Genomic DNA, 21,855 nt, shown 5'->3' on the forward strand with positions numbered 1-21,855 from the left:
GGTCCCGGGGGTCCCTGTGTGGCGCTGCCCGCCCCGGCCGCCAGGGGGCAGCAGTGAGCAGGAGGGAGCGCGGCGCACTGCGCATGCGCAACACCGTGGAGGGGGAGTCTGCCCTCGCGGCGCCCTGGCAACAAGTGCTGAGCGCTGATTGGTCAATGCTCCCCCGCGGAGGCGTTCGGATTGGTCCCGCGGCTAGCGGCGCGCATCTCCCCACCCCCCCGCGCGGCAGCAAATGGGAAGGCAAGGGCAAGACAGGGGAACCAATCAGAGAGCTCCGAGCCGCGCCGCGTCCCGCCCCCAAGCGGAGACCGCGAAAAAGCGGCCGGCGGCGGGAAGCGGGAGAGGTGGGCGGGGCTTGGAGGCCGTGCAGCCAATGGGGAGGGCGGGAGCGTGGCGGGCCGAGAGCCGGTTCCGGTTCCGGTTCCGGTTCCGGTTCTGTCGCCATGGAACCGGCTGAGGCGGAGTTCCTGGCCGAGCAGGAGCTGGTGACCATCGTGCCCAGCTTCAGCATGGACCGAGTGCACCTCATCGGGGTGCGGGGCCGGGGGCACAAACGGGGGGCCTGGGGGGAGAAACGGGGGGTTTGGGGTGAGAAATGGGGGGTTTGGGGTCGGAAATGGGGGTTTTGGGGTCAAGGGAAGGCCGCGTCCGGGGACAAGGGTTGGGGGTCGGGAAGGGTGGAGCTGAGGGGGGCTGGGGGCAGGGATTGGGGGTTTGGGGGCAGAAAGGGGGGTTTTAGGGGCAGGATTCGGGGATATGGGGTCAGGGAGGGGGGTTTTGGGGTCAGGGATGGGGATTTTGGGGTCAGGGATGGGGATTTTGGGGTCAGGGATGGGGATTTTGGGTCAGGGATGGGGATTTTGGGGCCAGGGATGGGGGATTTAGAGCCAGGGGAAAGGTGTTTTGGGGGACAGGGTTTGGGGGATCAGGGGGACAGAGATGAGGGGGCTTGGGGGCGGGATCAGGGGATTTGGGGTCAGAAATGGGAGTTTGTGGGCCAGGGGTGGGGATTTGGGGCCAAGGTGATTGGCGGGATGGGGCTTGGAGGATGTGGGGTCATGGATGGGGGGTTTGGGTTCAGGGGATGGGGGGTTTTGGGGGTCAAGGTTGGGGAATTTGGGGCCAGGATCAGGGATTTTGGGGTCAGGGCTAGGGGATTTGAGTCTGGGGCTGAGGGGATTTGGGGTCAGGGGTATTTGGGGTCAGGATCAGGGCATTTGAGACCAGGGTTGGGGGATTTGGGGTGAGGGTTAGGGGAGGCTGGGCTCAGGGGCTGGGGGGTGGAGGTGTGGGGGGACTGAAGGGGCAGGGGCTGGGAGGGGGTGCGGGGAGCAGGAGGTGGAAATTGAGGCACTGCCCGGCTCAGGCTTCTCCAAATCCCCTAAAAACTCCCCAGAAGCAGCTGAGGCCAGGCGAGCAGAGCGCTGCAGTGCCCGAGCCCTTTCCCTCATCGTATTTCCCTCTCCGATTCCTCTTGCAGGGGGACCTGGGCCCTTTCAATCCCGGGCTGCCGGTGGAGGTGCCGGTGTGGCTGGCCATCAACCTGAAGCAGAGGCAGAAATGCCGCCTGGTGCCCCCGGAGTGGATGGATGTGGGTGAGCTGCTGCGGGGGTGAGGGAAACACAAAAACCTGCGGGCATCCGCCAGTAACATGGAGCTGAATTCACCAGACACGAGTTAATGCTGAGAGAAGGATCCGATTTCCCTCCTCTTGATTTATTTTCACAAAAAAAATGAAATCTTCCCGGGCAGATCAGGCACAGCTTGCCCTGGCACAGCAGCTGCCAGCCCCCGGGACGGGCCTTAGGGCTTTTTCCTTCACCCGGGAACCTTTTTTCTCCCTTCACACTCTCTGCATTTACCCGAGTTCAGCTCGTGGGCTCGGTTCTGCAAAACCAGCCTGCCTTTTTACCCTTTTTTCTCCTCCTGACCGCTCCTGGCTGCCTTGCAGAAAAACTGGAGGAAATGCGGGACCAGGAACGCAAAGAGGACACCTTCACCCCCATGCCCAGCCCCTACTACATGGAGCTGACGAAGCTGCTGTTAAACTAGTAAGCGGGGGGACATTTTGGGGTGCGTGCTTGCCCGGACAATTTCTCAGGGTTTTGTTGGCAGCATCCTTTTTTTTTTTTCCCCCCAGCGCCTCCGACAACATCCCCAAGGCCGACGAGATCCGCACGCTGGTGAAGGACACGTGGGACACGCGCATGGCCAAGCTGCGCCTGTCCGCCGACAGCTTCGTCCGGCAGCAGGAGGCTCACGCCAAGGTTTGGAGGCAGTCAGGGGCTCGGCAGCTCTGCTTGCAGCTCCCCGAGGGGTGGGAAGAGAAATCCTGCAGGTTCTGCGCTTCTCCTGCTCGAGGGGGGCAGCCGGGTTGTCCTTTGGGGTGGCACCGAGGGAAAACGAGCGCTGTGGAGCTGCTGGAAGGGTTCCTCATCTCCCACATCATCAGGGCCTCAAATTTTGTGGCTTTTTCTCTCTTTCCAGCTGGATAACCTGACCCTGATGGAGATCAACACCATCGGGACGTTCCTCACCCAAGCCCTGGACCACATGTACAAGCTGCGCACCAACCTGCAGCCCGCCCACAGCTCCCAGTCGCAGGATTTCTGAGGCGCCCGCCCTCAAACCTTCCCCCGGGGGGGAGGAAATTCGGAGCCTGCCAGGGAGCTGCTCTCTGCTCGGCTGCTCTCTGGCGGCAGGCAGAGCTCCCTGCCCTGCCCGGCGTGGCTGTGCTTCGGAGAGGGAACTTCTGAGGGCAGCACAGGCCACACGCCGGCTTGGGAGAGAGGAATTTCGAGGCGGTGCTTTGCTGAGAATCCGCTCAGAGCCATGAGAAGAGGAGCCAGAGGCGTGTGTGCCGGGGAGATCAGCAACCTCCGGCTGCTCCCTGTGCAGGAGGACAAAAGGAGAGGGTTTTCCCTCTCCCGCCCGGGCTGTTTTGTACTAGATCTCATTTTTTTATTTGTGGCTGAAACTAAAAATAAAGAACCGAGCGGCCGCTGAGCGAGCCGCGCTGAATTTCTCCCGGCGTTTTGTTCCACCTGGGGGTCAAACGGTGCTGGGGGGGGGGGGGGCAAACAACGTGGGCTGAGCTTGGCTGGGAGCAGGGCAGCTTCCCCCAGCTGCTGGGGCAGGAAGAATCCTTTGCCATCGTTGAAGCTTTTATTCCCGTGGATGTTTCCAGCAATTCCAGCCATGTGTTCATAAATAGCTAACCACTACATTCAATAAATGATATATTCCGTAACAATTAATCCAAACAGGTACAGATAGAACAGGTTTAGTGCTTTTTTTCTTGTTTTCTGTCACCTCTCTGCCTTTCCTGCCCTCTCCTGGCTCTGCCTGTTACCACTCCAGTGATTTCCACGCGGGGTGGGGACAAAGAGACACGACCCGGGGGGAATCCTCCTGAGAAGCTGCGAGCACTGGCTCAAAAACTCGATTTTGGGCTGCTGAGGGGGGGAAATCTCAGCGTGGGAGCTGCAGGGGAGAAATTTAATTTTTCCACGATTTTTCCATCCCAAACCTCTTTTTCCCAGCCTGGCACTCGGGGAAGGGGAAGGCGAGCGTCTCGCTGAGTCCAAATTCACCACGGAGCCCGGAGCGGGCAGGGGCCAGGCCAGAGGCTGGTGATGCAGCGGGGATTTAGAGCTCAGACCAATTTCTGTCACGAGGGCGTTTTGCTCTTTAATCTCAGTTTTTTTGGTGAAACCAAAGGGATAAAGGGGGGTTTAACGCTTCCTTTGCGAGCGCAATGAGGGGCTGGGAAGCAGGAGGCAGAGGTCACCTTTCCCCGCAGAGGCAAGCCCGTCTCGTGGCAAAATTAAAACAAATAAATAATTTCTTCCTATTTTTATTCCAGAAACGAGCTTCCCGAGGTGTGTGCTGCTGGGCAGAGCGACTGCAGGCGGCGCCGAGCGGTGTCAGGAGCCCGGCAGGGCTGCGGTGACCCAGCAGCAGGGGTGAGGAAGGGCTGGAGTTGGGTTTTCCTCTGCTTGGGGAGCACCCCAAGGAGCCAGGAGTGCGCCCAGCTTTGGGGTGCGCCCCCATTTCCCCTGCCCAAACGCCTTTCCTCTGCTCTGTCTGATTGTTTCGGGATTTGGGGGGATTTGGGGGGATTTTGGGGCTGTGCCCGCCGCAGTGGGGTTGGGTCCCCCCTCCCTGTGCTGCCCCTTTCCAACCCTGTGCAGCCCCCGCTGGTTTTAGGATTGGGGCACTGGGACTCGCCCCCCTCCATGCAGCACCGCAGCTGCCCCAGCGCTTGGAGGGACACAAAAAAAAAACAGAAACCAAAGGGAAAAGGGAAAAAATAAATCAGAATTGGAAGGATGGGGAAGGGGGGGGGGGCTGCGGTGTGACAGCACCTGCCCCTGTGGGAAAGGGATTTGTTTTTTCTTCAATTCTTTCTTTTTTTCTCAATTTCTTTTCTAGCTTTTCTGCCCTGACCAGCAGCAGTGCTAAAAACAAAAAAAAAAAAAAAAAAAAGAGGGAAAAAGGGCTGGGAGGAAAGGGGGGAAACCAAGGCCAAAATAAAAAAATAAAAAAAAAGCAGAAACGTTTAAAAAAAAAAAAAAAGGCAAGCTTTTTATAACAACAATTAAAGCAATCAAAACATACAAAACTTTGTCTTTCTTTAATATATATACACAGTACAAGGCTGAAGCACCTTTTTTTTTCTTTTTTTTTGACTCGAATTGCAGGAAAAAAAAGACCCCCACAACCCCAAACCCCCCCCGCCTGCCGCAGAGGAAGAAGAAGGTGCCTCCAGGAGTTCACGGACTTTATTTGAGAGCCAAGTGCATTTTCCAGGGGGAAACCCCACGGTAAGGAGGGGGCTGGGGACACGTTTTGGGGTGTATGGGGGCGACACCCCCCCCGCCACCGGCCCCGCGGGGCTCCTCCGGCTTTTAGTGTTGTCGGCGGAGTTTTTATAATCGGATTTTTTAGTTAAAAAACAAAAAAATGAGCTATATAAAGTGTTGGGGGTGCGGGGGGGTCGCCCCCAAGGACGGGGCCGGGGTGAGCGCCCGGCTCCCGCCTTCCTTTTTGCTTCATGCATGGCACATTCTCCGTTTTTAATTCCTTTTTTTTTCGTGTGTGTGTGTTGTTTTTGTTTGTGTTTTTTTTTTTTTTTTAATTATTTTATTATTTTTTAGCTTCAAACCTCCCAGTGAAAAATATTAAATATTCCAGGTAATAAAATAGATTATTATTTCTAGACTATGTGTTCTGGCCCAGCCCGGGGAGCGTCACCTGGGGTACCCCTTGAAATAACCCCGAGACCACTGCAGGGCGGGCAAGGCAAGGCACTTCCGCAGGTGATCCAGCTCCGCCTGCAGCCGCTCGCGCTCCGAGGCCAGCTTCTGCTTTTGGGAACGCAGCTCCTGCGGGGGAACAGTGGGGTCAGGGGGGTTGTGGGGTGGGGACGGGGGTTGTGGCGGGGAGAGGGGTTGGGTTGGCTGCGCCGTGCGGTGAGGGGTGGGGGTACCAAAGGGGGATGGGGGTAACGAAGGGGGTTAGGGGCACCAAAAGGGGGTTAGGGGCACCAAAAGGGAACGGGGGCATGGCAGGAGGATGGGGGCACCAAAGGGGGATGGGGAACTGCAGGAATATGGGGGCACCAAGGGGGGATGGGGGCACCAAAGGGGGATGGGGAACTGCAGAACGGGGTATTGCAGGTGGATGGGGGCACCAAAGGGGGATGCGGGCACCAAAGGGGGATGGGGGCACCAAAAGGGAACGGGGGCATGGCAGGAGGATGGGGACAACAAAGGGGGATGGGGAACTGGAGGAATATGGGGGCACCAAAGCAGTATGGGGTCCTGCAGGAAGATGGGGGCTCTGCAGGAGGATGGGGGCACCAAAGGGGAACGGGGTCACTAAAGGGGGACGGGGACACCAAAGGGGGATGGGGAACTGCAGAATAGGGTATTGCAGGTGTATGGGGGTGCCGCAGGAGGATGGGGCAGGAGGAGGGGTGCCCCGACAGGAGGACAGGGCCCCCCCACACACTTTTGGGGTGCCCCCCACTCACCGCCATGCTGTGCGAGAGCTGCTCGGCCGTCAGGCTCAGGCTGTAGTGCTGCGCCTCCAGCCGCCGGCACTGCGTCTGCAGCACTTGGCGCTCCAGGTTTTGTTCTGCAAGGCACGGGGAACGGGCTGAGCGCCCCAAAACCCAGCCCCGTGCCGGCACCCGCACCCTCCCGGGGAGGACACGACCTCCTCCAGCCCCCAAACCAGCTCGTTTCTCCCTAACCCAGCTGCAGGGCAAGGAAACGAGGAAGCCACGAAGCCAGGATGGGCTCCGCGGGTCCGTGCGTGGCCACGCGTCCCCATAACCCCCATCCCCACCCCACAAAGCAGCAAAATCCCACCGTACCTTCTATATGTTCCTGGTAAGCCTCAAAAATTGCCTCGATCCCTCGCCACTTGGGCCTGGGGCACTCCTCCTCCTCCTCTTCTTCCTCTTCTTCCTCCTCCTCCTCCTCCTCCTCCTCGGAGGCCGGCTGCGGGGCGAGCCGTGCCCCCTCGGCCGTGCCGTTGTGCGGGGCCAGGCGGCTGGAAGCCTGCAGCTCGGGGATGTTGTAGTGGATGGAGGCGTCCAGCTTGTGGTTCTGCTCCGCCGTCAGCGCCGCCGTCCCCCCTGCGGGCACCGAGCGTCAGCCCCCTGCCCTCCAGCCCCCCCTCCACCTGCCTCGCTGCTGGAATTTGTGGGGTCGGTGGCAAAGGGGACGTGATTTCCCAACGCTTTTACCCTCCCCTATAACCGCAGGAGCCCGGGATAATTCCCCGGGATGCTCCGGGAGCGGGGTCACGGGCGGGTTGCCCCGCAAGGATGCGCCCTGGGTGGTGCCAACCCTTTGGGGAGGTTTATAGGTTCATGGGGGGGGGGTCTCCTGCCCGTTCCTTGCACCCCCCCTGCACCTTTGTGCTTCTGCAGCGCCTTCTGGGTGGACTGCAGCACCGACTCGTGGAACTGGTGGGCGAACTCCTCGGCGATGAAGGGCTCCCAGGGCTTGCTCTTGCCGTTCACGCTGTGGGACAGCGGCACCGGGATGTCCTTGGGCAGGGGGCCCCGCACGTAGCTGAGGATGCTCAGCGCCTTCTTCCCGGGGTGCCCGTCGCTCAGCCGGGGGGGTTTCTCGCCCCCCAAAGCCGCGGGTTCCTTAACCCTGGCGAGCTCGGGGGCTCGCAGCTGCTCCAAGCGCCCCGGCTCCGCCGCCTTCTCGGCGACGCCCGCGGCTTTCTCCGGGTCCAGCAGCAGCGGCTGCAGCGGCGGCTCTGCAGGAGGAAGAGGAGGGTGAGAACCCCGTGCCCTGCATCCCCCGTGTCCCGCAGGGACGCTCCCAAATGGCCCCGAGGAAAGGGGCAAAGAGGCTCACCGGCAACGGGGCCGCTGGGGCTGTCCCGCGGCGAGCTCTTCACCACCACGCCGCCCGGCGCCGGCTTCTGCTTCATGGCCTGCAGCATCTCCACCAGCTTCTCCTTGTCTGCCCCGTGGGAAGCTGAGGTTTTAGCGGAGCCTCTGCTCAGCGGGGCAAGCTCCCGGCCCCCCGCGGGGCGAGGCGGCACCCCGAAAACGGGAGGAGAGGGGCTCCCGACCCCAGCGGGGCGCGGGGAGCGGGCGGTACCTTTCCTCTTGTCGGCGCTGATGTGCGTGAGGTTGAAGATGGTGAGGAAGCGTTTCTTCTCCTCGAAGTTGGGGCTGTTGTTCATCTCGTCGGGGCTGTAGCGGGTGGAGAGGGGGAGGCGCGGGGAGGGGGTGCGGCGCTTGTTCTGCACGGTGGGGGGCGAGGGGCTCCGCTCCCGCAGCATCCGCCGCCGCTTGCGCCGCTTCTGGCTCAGCAACTCCTCCTTCTGCTGCTGCGTGGTGAGGCCGAAGAGCTGCAGGAACTCCAGCTTCTGGGGCGCCAGGGGACAGCGGAGCGGGGTTACCTCCAGACTGGCACAGCACCGTCCCCGTCCCGGTCCCCGTCCCCATCCACACCTCCATTTCCACCCTCATCCCATCCCTGTCCCCATCTTCATCTTCAATCCCATCCCCATCTTAATCCCATCCCCATCCCATCCCATCTCCATCCCAATCCCCATCCCCATCCTAATCCCATCCCCATCCCATCCCATCCCAATCCCAATCCCGTACCTCGGAGGACGTGTCCAGCTTCAGCGGGGGCTGCTCGGCCACGCAGCGGAGATGTGCCCGCACCTCCTCCTCGTCGCTGTCGTCGCAGGAGTCGTCCAGGTCGTAGTAATAACCTGGGGAGGGGGGCAGAGGCTGGTGTCAGCCCTGGGGGGACACGCAGGGACCCCAAGAAGCTGCCCCATCCCCACCGGAGGGGTCACAGCAACGCCTGCCCCACAGCGAGCTCCGTTGCCTCCTCCCCGCTCGCCCGGCCCTATTAATATTTAAAGCAGCTGATTAGCCTCGGTTCATCATTTATTAATTGGCCGTGTCTCCAGCGGAGGATTTACCCAGCCGCTCTGATTTGGGCTCCCAGGAGGGGTCACACCGCGCGCCCCCGGGTTGGCCACCGGGCTGGGCTGCCGGCAACCCCGGGGGACCCCCGGGCACCCCCAGGGGGGGTCCCAGAGCTCTGCGAGCCCCCAATTCACCTTTTTCACGGGCCTCCCTCCGCCGGCGCTCCTCCAGGTCGAGCTTGCTGACCAGCCTGCGGTGCTGCTGCACGAACTCATCGTAGATGTACATGGGGTCCTGGGCGCGGGGCGGGGGGGCTCTGTAGGGCGAGCTGGGCTTGGCGGCCTCGCCGAAGGGGGCGGCCGGGGCTAACGGGGGTCTCTGCTGGCTGAGGATGCTCTGCGTGGATTTCTCCAGCTCGGCCAGGAAGGGGGCGTGGGCGAAGCCCCCGTGCTCGGGGGCGCCGGGCTCCCGCGGCGGGGGGTATTTCTCCAGCGCCTCCCTTTTCCTCGCCCCGTCCTCCAGCTTTTCGGGGCAGAAAACCCGCTCCACCTTCACCAGCGGGATGCCCTGGCGGCTGGGCTCGAAGGGGGCCGGGTGGCCGTGGAGGGCGTGGGGCTCGGGGAGGCGCCGGGGAGGGTCCGGGGGGCTTTCCATCAAGGAGACGGGGTTCCAGAGGGACGTGGTGATGGGGTGGTGCTGGGGTTTGGGGGAGATGAGCGGCGGTGGGCCGCCGAAGTGCTGCCCCGGCTCCCGGACGCTTGGCTCGTGGCGGCTTGGTCCTGACCTGCGGGGAGAGGAGAGGGGTGGAGAGGTGAGGAGAGGGGTGGACACCCCAGAAAAACCATCCCTAACCCCCCGGGAAGGAGCAGACCAACAGGAGGAACATTTCATGCGCCGGAGCTGGGCGCTTAACGCTTTTCCGCCCGAGCGCCCCGGCCCCTTGCGCATCACAGCAGCAGCCGTGGCACAGCTCCACCGAGCCCCGGCACGAGGCACCCTGACCAAAAGCAGCCCCTGCCCCGGCCAAAATCGGTCCCTGTCCCTCCTCACCGGGCTGTTTGGATGGGTTGTGGGGGCACCGGCAGGCCCTGGAGGGGCTGTGCGGGGTGCTGGTTTGGGGACAGGATGGAAATAGCAATGGGGATGGGGATGGGGCCGCCTGTCCCCGCGTGCTGCCGTGCTCAGGGTGACCTTGCTCTCTCCTCCCCGCTCCGGAGAGGGCCGGGCGGCTGCAGCAGGCACTTGCCATTCTGCAGCCCCGCAATCCGCTCCTTGTTATAATCGATTAGCCGCGCTAATCCCCTTGATACCCAAAAATAACAATGGCAGCCAGCAGCAGAGCCGCCCGCGGGAGCCCGCAGTGCCGGAGCGCGCGGCGACCGAGCGAGAAAACCCGCAGCGAGCCGGGAAGGGTGGGACGGGAGGAGAAACAGGGGGTGCCCCCCTCACATCGGCACGCTGCGGGGGAGCAGCTTTTGGGGCGAGGGCTGTGCTCGAGGGCGAGCTGCAATCAGCGGTGCCGCCGCCTCGGCAGCACCTGGCCGCTCGCCGCTGGCCCCCGGCCACCTCCCGGGCTCGCCGCCTGCCGCCGCGCAGATGTCGGGCACCGGCGATGGCCGGAGCTGCCAGCGCAGCCGGCACGGCTGGCACCGCGCGGCGGGGACCTGCTGGCAGCGGGGAAAAAGGAATCGTTTCTGCTCGCCCGGCGGCTGGGAGAGAGGTGGGGTCTCGGCGAGCTAAAGGGGAGCCCGAGCCAGCTCCTGGGGGGCGCGTGGTGTGAGGAGAGGAAGCAGGAAGGGGAAAACCCCCGCTGGATGTTGAACGGGAGCAGGGATCGCAGAAAAGGGCGAGCTCCGTCCTCGGAGAGGGTGGAAATGAATTTGGAGACGCCGCCCTGCGCAGGGCTTACAGCAGGAGCCCTACCTGGGGTTCTCCGGGCGGTGCTCGGGCTCGGGCTGGCTCGGGGTGCGCCCCATGTCGAGGTGCTGCTCCAGCACCTGCTGCCGAAATTCGGAGACCTGGGACTGGCGGTCCTCCTTCTCCTGGCGCAGGCGGCGCTGCCTCGCCAGCCACTTCTCCTCCTCGTTGGTGCGGTGGATGAGCAGCGCCGTGGCCGCGCTGCTGCCGGGCAGGGGGAACACGTTGTGGTTGGGGATGAGGCTGGGCACGGGGTGGTGCGAGGCCGGCGGCGGGTGCAGCGGGTGCTGGATGGGCTTCGGCGTGGGCAGCACCGAGTCCTTCAGTTTCTCTGGGGGGGCACAAAGGGGAACCGGGTGTCAGGAGGGCGCACGCCAAACCCTGCCTGGCTTTTTGGGGAGCAGCCACACAGGTACGAGGTATCGGGAGCTGCAGGGGGCTGCCCACCCGCTGCCAGCCCAGCTGCTTGGCGTGCCGGGGTGAAGTCAGGCGGCACAAACCCCGCGGCGCCTCTCCAACAGCCCCCGCGCTCCGCAGCGGCCCCGCTGAGCGCGCCGCGGCAGCTGGGCTGCTGGCACGGCGAGCTGGCAGCCGGCACAGCCAGCCCGCAGCCCGAGCTGGCCCCCGCCACTCGAGACGGTCCCCGACCCCCTCGGCTTTGCCATCTGGAGAAGGGAAAAAGGGACGAGGGGCCGGCCCCGCCGCCACCCGCGGGGTTGTTACCTGCTCTGCCCGGCGCCAGCGGCTCCGCCGCCTTGCCCCGCTCCTCGGCCGGGTGTCCCCGCAGCCCGTGCAGCTCGGCCATGGGCAGGAAGGGCCCCTCCATGGCTTTCACCATGCTCAGCTCCTTCTCACGGGCGCGCTCCCTCTGCCTCTCCAGCTCCCGCTCCCGCTCCTTCTCGCGCTCCCTCTCCAGCTCCTTCTCGCGCTCCCGCTCCCGTTCGCGCTCCTTCTCCCGCTCCCGGTCGGCTTCCCGCTCCCTCTCCTTCTCCCTCTCCCTCTCGCGCTCCCGCTCCCTCTGCCGCAGCTCCTCGTCCATTTGCAGCCTGCAAAATACAACAAAAAAAAAAAACACCCCCAGCCCCACGCGGGTGCCCGTTAGCATCCCCGGGGAGGGGGGGGGGTTCCCGTGCCGTCCCCGCCGCGGTGGCCGCCCCTGTGGCCGCTCACCTCTCGGCGGCGAGGCTGGAGATGCGCTCCGACTGCAGCGCTGAGAGCGAGGAGTGCGACAGCTCGGCGGGGTACCGCACGCCCGAGAGGTGCAGGTGCATGGCCGAGGGGTGCAGGGGGGGCAGCGAGCCCGGTGCCGGCAGCGGGTAGAAGGGGGAGCGCAGCGCCGACAGGCAGTACGAGTCGTCCATCCTGCGGGGGGAGAGGGAGGGGGAAAAGGGGTGCTGAGCGGGGTGCAGAAACCCCCCAAAATGGCCATAAAGGGGAGAAATTCCATCCTGGAGGGTTGGAACTCGTGGCACGGGGGCTTTATGGCACGTGAGGGGCACGGAGAGGGGGTCCGAGCCCTTTGGACACCGGTGCTCGTCCTTTTCGCCCTGGATAGGATGGGATGAGATGCCCACCTGAAGGCAGGGTGCGGGAAGGGGTGGTGGGTCAGGTAGCTGGGGTGGTAGTAGGCGGCCGCCGTGGCCGGGTCGAGGCCGAGGGGAGGCAGGGAGGACATGCGGAGCTCCTCGGCGGTGTGGTAGGGCCGAAAGCTGCGCAGGTAGTCCTCGGTGACGGCGCTGGGGGGCACCACGTGGTGGACGGGGCGCTGCAGGCTGCCGGGGAGAAAAAAGGACGGAAAGGTGAGGAGCAGGGAGATGCGGCCCCCACCCCGAGCACCCCGACCTTGGGGGGGGGGAACCCGCGTCCCGCATCCATCCCCGTCGCCCGCGGACTCACTTGAGAGGAGGGAAGCGGGAGTCCTGCACCACGGAGCTGGGGGGCAGCCCGAAGGAGTAGGGCGTCCCCAGGAGGTGCGAGGGGACCGAGGGGCCCCCCCCGGCCTTCTCCTGCGCCAGGGGGGGCTCGGAGATGAGGCGCTCGCGGCTGCTGCTGCTGCTGCTGCCTCGGGAGCCCGCTTCTTGCTGGAAGGGAAAGGAGGGGGGAGAGCATTAGGGGATGGTGGGGACCCCGCAGGGGATGGGGTCCCACTGGGAAGGTCGTGGGGAGCACCCACGGAGCATCCGCGCTGTTATAGGGTGGGCTGGGGGCTGGGGGGGCTACACCAGGTGCCGGGGACAGGACACGTTGGACCTGCAGAGGGATTTCGAGGCAGCTTTGTTCCCCAGAGCTCTCCAGCACCCCCTGCTCGCAACACCCCCAGCTCGGGGGGGACCCTTGGTGACGCCGGGGGGACCCTTGGCGGGGGCTGCGAGCTGGGAATTTGGGGACAAGGCGGGGGCAGCGGGATCCAGACCCTTCCTCATCTCCTCTCCTCCCGGAGGAGCCCCAGTGCAGCCCCCCCCCGGCCGTCGGGGACGGTCCCAAGGTGACCGCAGCCGGCACAAAGGGCGTCCCCCCGGCAGCCCCTGCTGAGCGCATCAGGGCTCATTGTGCACGCCAGGCTCTGCTCTAATTACCTCCCCCCCCTCGTCTCGGGGCGTCACGCTGCGAGCACGGCTCTGCCAGACAATAAAGCACGCTCGGTTAACCCAGATTCCTCCGGGGTCACTCGGGAAGAGGAGGCCGAGGGGATTTGGTGAGGGGGGGGGGGGACACGGCGGGGCGGGCGGCACCCAGGCACCCCGCACCCCGGGGATTTCGTTTTGTTCCTCCCCCCCCCTCCTCTTTTCTCCCCTCCCACCGCCTCCCCGCTTTGTGGTTTAATTAGTCTTTCCAAGTGGCATAATCCCCCCGGGAATCTGCTCGTAACATGCGAGAGGAGAGGAGAGAACCACTAACGATGCTTCTTAATTAGCCGGCGCGTCCCCGGCATCGTCGTATTCTGCCCCCCCCCCCCGGCTCTTTTCCCTCCGCCTCTGCTGCCTTCCTCTCCTGATGGCAGCCTGGGGACGTGGCAGGGGGGGAGAGGGGACAAAAGGGGGACACCACCGGGTGGCACCGGGATGGGAACCGCCGCCGTCCCCGTGATTTTTGGGGACGGGCACCCCCCCGGTGCGCCCAGCCCGGCCGTACCTGTCTGCCCTCGCTCCTCCAGACCCCGTTGACCGTCTTGGTGGGGGCGATGGTGACGACTGGGGGGGTGCTGGGCACGCTGTGCCCCCCCGGGGGCACGATGATGGGGCCCATGGGGCCGCGCTTGGGCGTGCTGGCGGGCGAGCTGTGGTTGGTGGCCGGCGACGAGACCGGGGACGACTCGCTGCTTATCGAGGACCCTGGGGAAGGGGAAAAAAAAAGGGGGAAAAAGGCAAAGTTAGGCAGTGAAACCACCCTCTTCATCTGGAGGGGTGAGAGGTGGGGCAGGAGGAGTGGATGTCCCCAGCCATTTGCCCTGGGGACCCCCCCGTGGCTGCGCCCACGCTCTGGTGGTGATGGGGGCGCTCGGTTTTTCCTTGGGGTTTCATTCCCATCGCTCTGGAAACTCAGCTGCCATCAGCTGCCCCACGAGGCGCAGGGAAAAGTAAGGTGAAACCCGTCTCATTACGCCAGGAAATCCAGCCCAGCCCGCGGGGGCAAGGGCAAGCATCCACCGAGGCGATGGCACCGAAAGGTGCTGAGCGCGAGCCGGGGGCGCACGCAGGAGGATGAACCGGTCGCTCCCCGTAACCCTTGGGCAAAGCTTGGGCTTTTATTTGCAGGAGACGTCTGTATTTGAAATCACACCCACTCTGGGGATGCTGGAGGGAGAAACGAAGCCCTCCAAAAACGGGAATTGAAGCAGAGAGCGCGGCACAGGGAGGAACGCCGAGCAGGAGCAGCGGTGCCAATCCCACGCCAACCAGGGCACGGCGAGCCGCCCTGTGCTCTGCAGCAACCCCCCCAGCACGAAATCCTCCCAAACTGGGACCGGCCCCAGCTGCAGGAGGCTGGTAGCCTCCCCCCGGTGGGGAATTTGGGCCAAAATGTGCTTTGTGGCACCCGGGCAGGGACCAGCCACGGGTGGCCGAAGCCACCGTGCGCACGTGAGCTGGCTCCGCGCCCCGCCAGCACGGCGGCTCCCCTGAGCGTGCAAGCTGCCCGCTCACCCCGCGGGTGTGCAAGCCGCCTGCTCGCCCCCCCAGCACCCCAGCTGGCCCCCAAAAACCCACGGCAGCACCTGGAAGGCCAGCAGCGGGGCAGGCCGAGCTGCCAGCCACGCCGCCTTATTACTTATTCCCGCCTCGCTCCGAATCGCTTTCATTTGGAGAGCGGCGAGGCTCGGGGAGAGAAAGGCTGCCCGCGACAAAGGAGGCAGGCGATACGGATTTGACACCCACTGAAGTCTATCTTGTCAGCGCAAGGCCAACAACAATTAGCAGCCTAATCCCCTCTGAGCTGGGAAGCCATTACTCACCACGCGATAGCGTTAACAATCAATACCATCACAATGAGCCCGGCAATTAATGAAGCTAAAGTCTTACTTCAGAACCTTAATTCTCGCTGTGTGGCTTTAAACGGGAGGGTTTGTGATCGTTATAATTAACTGGCGGTATTCAGCCAGGAGTTAGTCAATGAAACTAATCTGGATTGGAGATGACAAGAGGCACAGTGTGATGGTGTCACCTTTGTTTTCTGACCTCCCGCTTTCCGCTCGGCGATAGCAGATTAGCAGCCGGGGCTGACAGGCAAATGTAATTAACAGCTGAGACCCTGAAGGAGGAGGGGGAAAAAAAAAACAAAAAAAAAAAGAAAAAAGGGGGAAAAAAAATCCCCTGCAGGCAAACCTGGGCAGGGGGCGAGGCGGGATGCCCCAGCCGGCCCCCGTGGCTTTGGGGTTCCTTTGTGCTTTGATCCCTCTGATGGGACCAACGTGCCCGGCCCCGTGGTGATGTGGGATGCTCTGGAGGGCACGGCCAGGTCCTCTCGCACCCTGGGAGTTTTTTGGGATGAGAAAATCCCCACGCATGCCCTGAGCATGGCAGAGCCACGTGGACCCGCTGGGGCTGATCCCTGTGTCCGCGCAGCCCGGGGGGGGAGCAGGACGGCAGCCACCGTGCGCACCTCCTGGGATGGAAACGGGATGAGGAGCGGCTTCCCAGGGGGGAAAAATCCACGGCTCGGAGAGAAACAGCTCCCCAGACACACACACAGCAGCCCACGCGCACGGAAACCCCCGGGGATGAGCCAATTTGGGCACGGCTGCTGGCCCCGAGCCAGCTTTGGGGCAGGTTGCTGGGGAAGGATGCGAAGGGAGAGCGGCTGCAGGTGTGAGGAGAGAGGGAACGGGGGAGGAAAAGGCAAAATCATCAAACAACCAGAAATTAAAAAATAACCACAGCCGTGCAAGCGCCCCGAGGGAAGCAGATGGGGAGCTGGCAGCGGGGAGCTGAGCCCCCCTGCGACCTGGCGCCCTGGGATTAATGGGACCGGGTGCATTTCTGGGGGGGGAGCCAGCCACAAACACACCCCCAGGTCCTTCCTGGGACTGTTTGGTGCCCGAGGCTTCGGGTTCTGGCTTTTCGTGGCATTTCACGGATCTGGTAAATGGTGTTTGCAAAAAGGCTCTGGAAAAGGGGCTGGGTAACGACCCAGTGGGGGTAAAATTAGGAGAAACCCCCGTGTACCCTGGCACCTCCAAACCCCCCCGGCGACCCCTTTGAGAGCTGAAACCCCGCAGAGAGGGACAGAGGCTGAGCCCTGGGGGTTCTGCGGGGTGCCACAGGATGGGGACAGGGCCCCGTGCTGCACCTCCCTGCTCCATCCCCTGCCACGGGGCTCCCGTTAAGGCACCGGGCATCTCCATTCCCACACGTGCCTCTCCGTGCTGGTGCCCGGGGTTGTTATTTCGCAGGGAAATCAGGCTGGGGAAGGAACACATCAGAGGAGCCTTGGGAAAAAGGACGTCGCAGCGCAGCACAGCGGGGAGGGCGCAGGGGAGAGGAGGAGGCGAGGACACGCTCCTCCGCCCCGCGTGCTCTCCAACCTTCCTCCCGGGGTAGGGAATGATCCGGCACTCGGATCACGCCGGCTGAATTGAATTTCTAAACTGCCCCCTCGGGACACGGCGCCGAGGAGGAGACATCAGGCCGGGAAATGGCGAGGAGAGCAGGAGGAAGGGGAGGTCGGGGCGGCGCGGGGTGGTGACGGGGACGCGGCGGTGGCGCACGAGGATTTGGGGCGAAACGGCGGCTCCGCTGTGCCCCGGGGTGGCCCGAATGTTGTTCCCGTGCGTCCTCGCAGAGGAAGGCTCTGGAGGAGGTTGATGGGGTGTGCCAGTCCCCAAGTCCCCAACCCAAGGACCCCGTCCGTACCTCTGGGCTCCTCGGCTTGCTTGGCGAGCTTGCGGAGGGCGGCGGCGAAGCTGGAGGAAGGTGCTGCCTGGACGGACAAAGTGCTGCTGGCTGCCGGGCTGCCATTGGGGACCAGGGAGCCGTTGAGAGGCGAGGGGGTGAGGGGGCTGACGGTGGCGGTGGTGCGGGTGGCGGTGGACAGCATTCCTAGGGAAGGCGACTTCGACTCATGGCTCATGCCTGCCAACGAGAGACGCGCGGGGTCAGCGGTGCCGAGGGCAGCGGGGACAACGGGGACAACGGGGACAACAACGGGGAGGGGATGGGGACAGCACCAGGACCCCCCCGCGCCCCCTCCCCTCAGCATCAAAGCCAAAACAGCCCCCCCAAACCCACCCCAAAGCGGGATCCGCACCAAATCCCCGCGCACCCCCGTCACCCCTCACCCCAAAAAGCGCCCCCGGGGCTCATGCAATAGGACGCAGCCCCCGGGGGGTGGGTGCGAGCCCCCCTCCGTGTCCCCCCCCCCGCCCCGTTGAGCTCCCCGCGTGCTTACGGGGCGGCAGCTTATCTAACAAAGCAGGCGGGCTGCTCGCCTGCAGCAAACAAGCTGACACGGGGCCACCAGCTGCCGCCAGCATCACATGGCCCCGCTGAGCCGCCAGCCCCTGCCCGCGCGCGGATAACGGCACGGGGGGGGCTCGGCAGGGAGAGAAGGGGTGCCCCGGGGGGGCACGGGGATGGCAGCGCCCTGCTGGGGAAGGAGGGAGCCCCCCCGGGTAGTGCTCTGCTGCCGAAACCCGCAGTAATGCTGCTGGAGCCCGCTGGAACCGAACCCAAATCCCCGTCGCCGCGCCATCAGGTCGCCGGTTGCGCGCCCCCAGGGTGATGTCGCGCCCCCCATCACCACCACGGCACCTTCAAATCGTCACCCTGCACCCCAAAATCTGACCGCTGCACCCCAAAATCCCATCGCTGCACCCCAAAATCCCATCACTGCACCCCCAAATCCCCACCGTTGCCCCCAGCTCCCCACTGTGGCCCCCATCTGCACCACCCCGTCCCCAAATCCCCCCCCATCGCGTCTTCACCACCGCACCCCCCAAGCACCCCAAAACCCCCTCCTGCACCCCCAAAGCCCCCAGCTCATCCCCACATCCTCACCATCGCACCCCCAGCTCCCCGTGGCTGCACCCCGCAGCCCAGTGGCTCTATAGGGCCGGGGGGGGTGGTCCCAGTACCGTCAGGGCGCAGCGCACCCCACACCCCACTGGGGTGCCCGTTTTCCCCCCCCGTCACCGTGCCTGTCCCAGCCACGTGCTCCAGGGCTCTCCACCTCCGAAAACAGCAACTGCTGATGTCAGGGCCCTTAAAATAGACTTCCAAATGAGCAGCTTCATTAACGCCGGCCTAAAATTAGCCCCGCTCCCGGGTGGGCAGGCAGGGAGGGGGGGCCGTGCCCGCTGGGGGGGGTCCGAAAGGACCCCGTGAGCCCCCAAGGGCTCAGCGCGGCCACCTTGGGCCACCAGGGCCACCAAAACGTCCCCTCTGCCAGCCTCAGGGAGGCTGGGGCAGAGCAGGGGAGGCCACAGGGCCAGGGCGGGGGGGGCGCCGAGCGCCACTCGGCACTGATTAATCTTTGCCCCCCCCCGGCCCCTGGAGAGGCGGCCGGCGCGGCGGCGCGCGCTCCCCTCTGCCCTCATTATCCCAGCATTTATTAACTCCGGGGCTCTCAGCCATTGACTGCAGCCTTGTCGACACGCCGGGCTCATGTAAATTCATTACGCCAACAGCTGGGAAGCAAACCCCTGGGCTTCAGAGCAGCCCCCCCCTCAAAACCCCGGACCCCCCCCCCCCTTTCCACCTCCCCGTCGAGCTTGGGTGCGCCCCCCTTGGAGAGCGGGGTGCTGGGTGCCTTGCCCGGCACCATCCTGGGGGTTTGCAGCCCCCCGAGCAGCCCTTGGGGCTCCTCGGCAGCTATTAACCCCCGGCCCGACCCCCCCGGCCCCAATAAAGGCTGGCGATGCTTTGCTGAGCAGCGCTGCGCCTGCCTCCCGCTGCGGGCTCTGTAATTACTCCTCCCTTTCATCCCCGGCTCCTCGCAGCCACCAGACCCGGCCCTGCCACCTCCACGCTCTCTCTAATCACAGCCCCGTGGCGCGGGGGGGAAATTTTGGCCACCCCCCGGCCCGGTGCCAAGCTCTGTCCGCCCTCTCGTGCCCCCCCAACCTCCCCGAGACACGGCAGCATCCCACAAGCGCCCGGCGCGTGCGGCACCAGCATGTGATGCTCAGCTGATGGCCGCGGCCCCAGCCACCTCCTCCCCAAAATTCGGCACGCTCGGCGCTCGCCCGTGAAGCGGGGACGTCCCTGGAGCACCAGGGATCGCCGGGTCGGGTTGGTTGCACGGGGGGAGCCGCGAGCTCCAGCTCCGTGGGGACCCCCCCGGCACCCCAGGATGCGCGCAGGGAGCTCGCCAGCCTTTTTCCCGGCTGATTCTGGGAAAATTCTGCATCCCTGCCCCACGGCCGGGCTCCAAACCCGCTCTGCTGCTCTTTCCTGGTGATAAAATCCCTTTTTGCCCAGGCTGGGGCCGAGCAGTGCCACCGCTCAGCCTGCCCCCCCCCCCCAGTAGAGCATCCGTCTGTTTGGATGTCCCCATCCCCGCGCTGTCCCCTGGGAGAGCTGCCCTGCATGGGGAAACTGAGGCACGGCGGGCAGGGAGATGGCCAGGCACAGGGATTTGGGACTCTGGGTGCCTCCGAGCTGTCCCTGTCCCCATCCGTCCCCATCCCCACCCCACAACGAGGTGGGGCCTCTCCCGGGCCCCCCGGCTCGGTGGCGCGCCGCAGCTCTCCCGATCCTCCCTCCCCTCCCCTGCCTCCAGCTGCTCTTCCCGGCAGGCAAACCCGTGCTGAAAAACAGGTCCCAGACCCGGGGGGCACGTCACCGGCGCCAGCCGCATCACCGGGGTGGGGGCCGAACCCCAAAACAGGGCAGGGCGCCCCAACGCTGCCCCCAGCCCTATAGGGGCGCAGGAAGAGGTGCCAGCCCCCGGGGACCCGAGGACATCAGGGGACACTGGAGGGCTGTGGGGACGTGGCTCAGGGGATGGCCGAGGCCACTGCTGTCCCCCGTGGCAGGACACGGTGGCACCCCACGACCCGGCACCCCTTTCCCGCGGCGCTCGAGCGTCCCCGCGCTGGGAGCGTGCCATCCTCCCTCCATCTGCTCCCGATGACGCTGGCGGGTTTTTTGGCACCGGGCGCTCCTCCAGCAGCGGGAGCAGAACCAGTCTGGCTGCCTGCTGGGGCCGGAGACAAATAAACACGGCGGTGGCAGCAGCCGCGGGCAGCGGGAGCGGCGGGGACGGGATGGGACGGGGCGCGCGGGCGCTCGGCGCCGGCGGCGGAGGGGTGGGGAGGTGGCGGGGACGTGTCCCCCCCCGGCCATCCCGCACCCCAAAACCTGGAGCCTTCCCTGGGGACAAGGGATGCTCGCTCGTGCCACTGACAGCAAGTGGGGACGGTCACCGGTGTCACCTGCGAGGTTGAGGACGCACTGGGAGGGGTGGCACACGTGGGTAGGGTGGCACGCGTGGGCAGAGGGGACACACGTGGGGAAAGGGGACATGCGTGGGCAGGGTGGCACCGTGCAGCCACTAGAAGGCAGCGGGCTGCAGCTGCTGGAGTGACTGGTGACACACCAGTGCCACCAGTGTCACCAGTGCCACCGCAGGGCTCACGGCCCCGTGGAGGGCACGGCGGTGCGCGCCCCCCTCCTGCACCCTCACCTCTTGCCCACCCATGTCCCCTGTGCCACCTCGCCCCGATGGGCACACGAGGGTCCTGGAGCTCCAAAATCCCCCCCAGCCACCTCGCTGCCACCGGGAGAGGGACAGGAGAGGTGGCACCGAGGCCACGAGGCTGGCTGCAGGAGGATGGGGAGCACCCTGGGTATTTTGGGGTGCTGGCGGGGGGCGCACAGGAGGGACACTGCAGGGACAATCCCGAGGCATCCAGGTGCCACTGCCAGCTCCCAGCTGCTGTCCCCAGTGTCCCTGTCCCCCCCCAATGCAGGAGGCTGCCGGGAACCGTGGTGCTGGCAGGTTCAGCACCTCGTTGAAGCCCCCCCTCTGCCGGCACGGCGGAGGCACCTTGAAAGGCCCCTAATGAGCGTGGAGTGCCCTTCAGAGCAGATTGCCATTGAACCCAGCCCTGCACCAGCCGCCTGCTTAAAAGCAGCTATTTTCAGCTCCCGGGTGCACAAGCGGTGGAACTAATAATTTATTACCAAATACGATCAGGCAGCATCTCCAGCCCCTGGCAAATGGAGCGGGGAAAAAAAAAAATAAAAAATGAAAATAATAATAATAAAAAAAACACACGGCGCAGCGGGAGGCTGAGCGAGCAAGGAGCAAGTGTCCCCCCCTGGGGCTGGACCCGCACCCGGAGCCACCCAGCACCCTCCTGCGGGCACCCCCCTGCCCTTTGCTGAGCCCCCCCGGGCTGGGCAGGGACCTCAGTGGGGCAGGGTGGGCGATGCCACCACCGAAGGTCCCCAGAGCCACCACTGAAGGTCCCCAAGGCCACCACCGAAGGTCCCCAGGACCATCACCAAAGGTCCCCAGGGGCACCCCAGGAGGTCCCCATGGCCAGGAGGTGCCACGGGGGGGTCCCTCTGGGTGCCGGCTGCAGCCGCGGCCCCATAGGGAGCCCCACGGGGAGCCCCGGGGTCGGCCAGCGAAGGGGTTAAGGCCCCGGGCGCCCGCTTTGGCTTTTGTTCTCCTGCTCTGCCTCTTAACCCCGGGCTGCAGCGATACTTCCTCTCCTTTCACCGCCTCTGCTCCCAATCTGGAGCCGGCATCCAGCTGCACGCCCCTCGCCCGGGGAACAGCTGCTTTGCATACATTTTCCATGCTAATTGCCTCGCTTTGTGAAGCCCCGGCTGAATGCAGCAGCCCAGAGCCTGGGCGAGAGCCTGGGCGAGCACCCGGCCCCTCCACGTGCCCCCCTCCAGAACCTGCCCCCGGGGGGGGGACACACAGCGGGGGGACACCGGGGGGACAGGACGTGCCAAGCCCTGCGCTCCCATGGGGACAGATCCGGGTGGCACAAGCGCCTCGGGGTGGTGGAGGCGTGATGCTGAGCTCCACGGGGGCCACGTTTGATGCTCCTTGGCCACGGGGGA

General features: G+C 64.8%; 2 protein-coding genes across 9 annotated transcripts in view; one reads left to right on the forward strand and one right to left on the reverse strand.

Moving 5' to 3' along the window:
* The first annotated feature begins 49 nt into the window (after nucleotides 1-49).
* On the forward strand, nucleotides 50-3,019 carry GINS2 (GINS complex subunit 2). 2 transcript variants are annotated; one of them, XM_082769848.1, is made up of 5 exons: nucleotides 50-344; nucleotides 1,481-1,595; nucleotides 1,952-2,051; nucleotides 2,141-2,267; nucleotides 2,488-3,019. In XM_082769848.1, the coding sequence occupies exons 1-5, from the start codon at nucleotides 84-86 to the stop codon at nucleotides 2,611-2,613; spliced, it is 729 nt and encodes a 242-aa protein (XP_082625974.1). In that variant the 5' UTR covers nucleotides 50-83; the 3' UTR covers nucleotides 2,614-3,019. The 2 variants fall into 2 exon arrangements, with proteins under 2 accessions (XP_082625974.1, XP_082625975.1); XM_082769849.1 differs by lacking the exon at nucleotides 50-344 and adding an exon at nucleotides 430-533.
* Nucleotides 3,020-4,358: 1,339 nt separating this feature from the next.
* The window catches only part of GSE1 (Gse1 coiled-coil protein), a gene marked incomplete at its 5' end in the record, with an annotated part of 94,379 nt that continues 76,882 nt past the window's right edge, over nucleotides 4,359-21,855 (reverse strand). For 3 of the 7 annotated variants that reach the window (XM_082770257.1, XM_082770254.1, XM_082770255.1), the window contains 15 exons: nucleotides 4,370-5,387; nucleotides 6,038-6,141; nucleotides 6,383-6,646; nucleotides 6,928-7,284; nucleotides 7,386-7,508; nucleotides 7,635-7,905; nucleotides 8,147-8,259; nucleotides 8,617-9,206; nucleotides 10,346-10,670; nucleotides 11,063-11,385; nucleotides 11,510-11,701; nucleotides 11,914-12,111; nucleotides 12,236-12,420; nucleotides 13,472-13,671; nucleotides 16,687-16,905. In XM_082770257.1, coding sequence (XP_082626383.1) covers nucleotides 5,253-5,387; nucleotides 6,038-6,141; nucleotides 6,383-6,646; nucleotides 6,928-7,284; nucleotides 7,386-7,508; nucleotides 7,635-7,905; nucleotides 8,147-8,259; nucleotides 8,617-9,206; nucleotides 10,346-10,670; nucleotides 11,063-11,385; nucleotides 11,510-11,701; nucleotides 11,914-12,111; nucleotides 12,236-12,420; nucleotides 13,472-13,671; nucleotides 16,687-16,903 — 3,597 coding nt within the window. In that variant the 3' untranslated portion in view covers nucleotides 4,370-5,252. Of the gene's footprint in view, nucleotides 5,388-6,037; nucleotides 6,142-6,382; nucleotides 6,647-6,927; nucleotides 7,285-7,385; nucleotides 7,509-7,634; nucleotides 7,906-8,146; nucleotides 8,260-8,616; nucleotides 9,207-10,345; nucleotides 10,671-11,062; nucleotides 11,386-11,509; nucleotides 11,702-11,913; nucleotides 12,112-12,235; nucleotides 12,421-13,471; nucleotides 13,672-16,686; nucleotides 16,906-17,829; nucleotides 17,951-21,855 lie in introns of those variants that run through there. The other 4 variants (XM_082770256.1, XM_082770251.1, XM_082770252.1 and 1 more) reach the window with 4 other exon arrangements.

The sequence above is a fragment of the Aythya marila genome (genome assembly GCF_965140915.1).
Source record: "Aythya marila genome assembly, chromosome: 12".
NCBI classification, from domain to species: Eukaryota; Metazoa; Chordata; class Aves; order Anseriformes; family Anatidae; genus Aythya; species Aythya marila.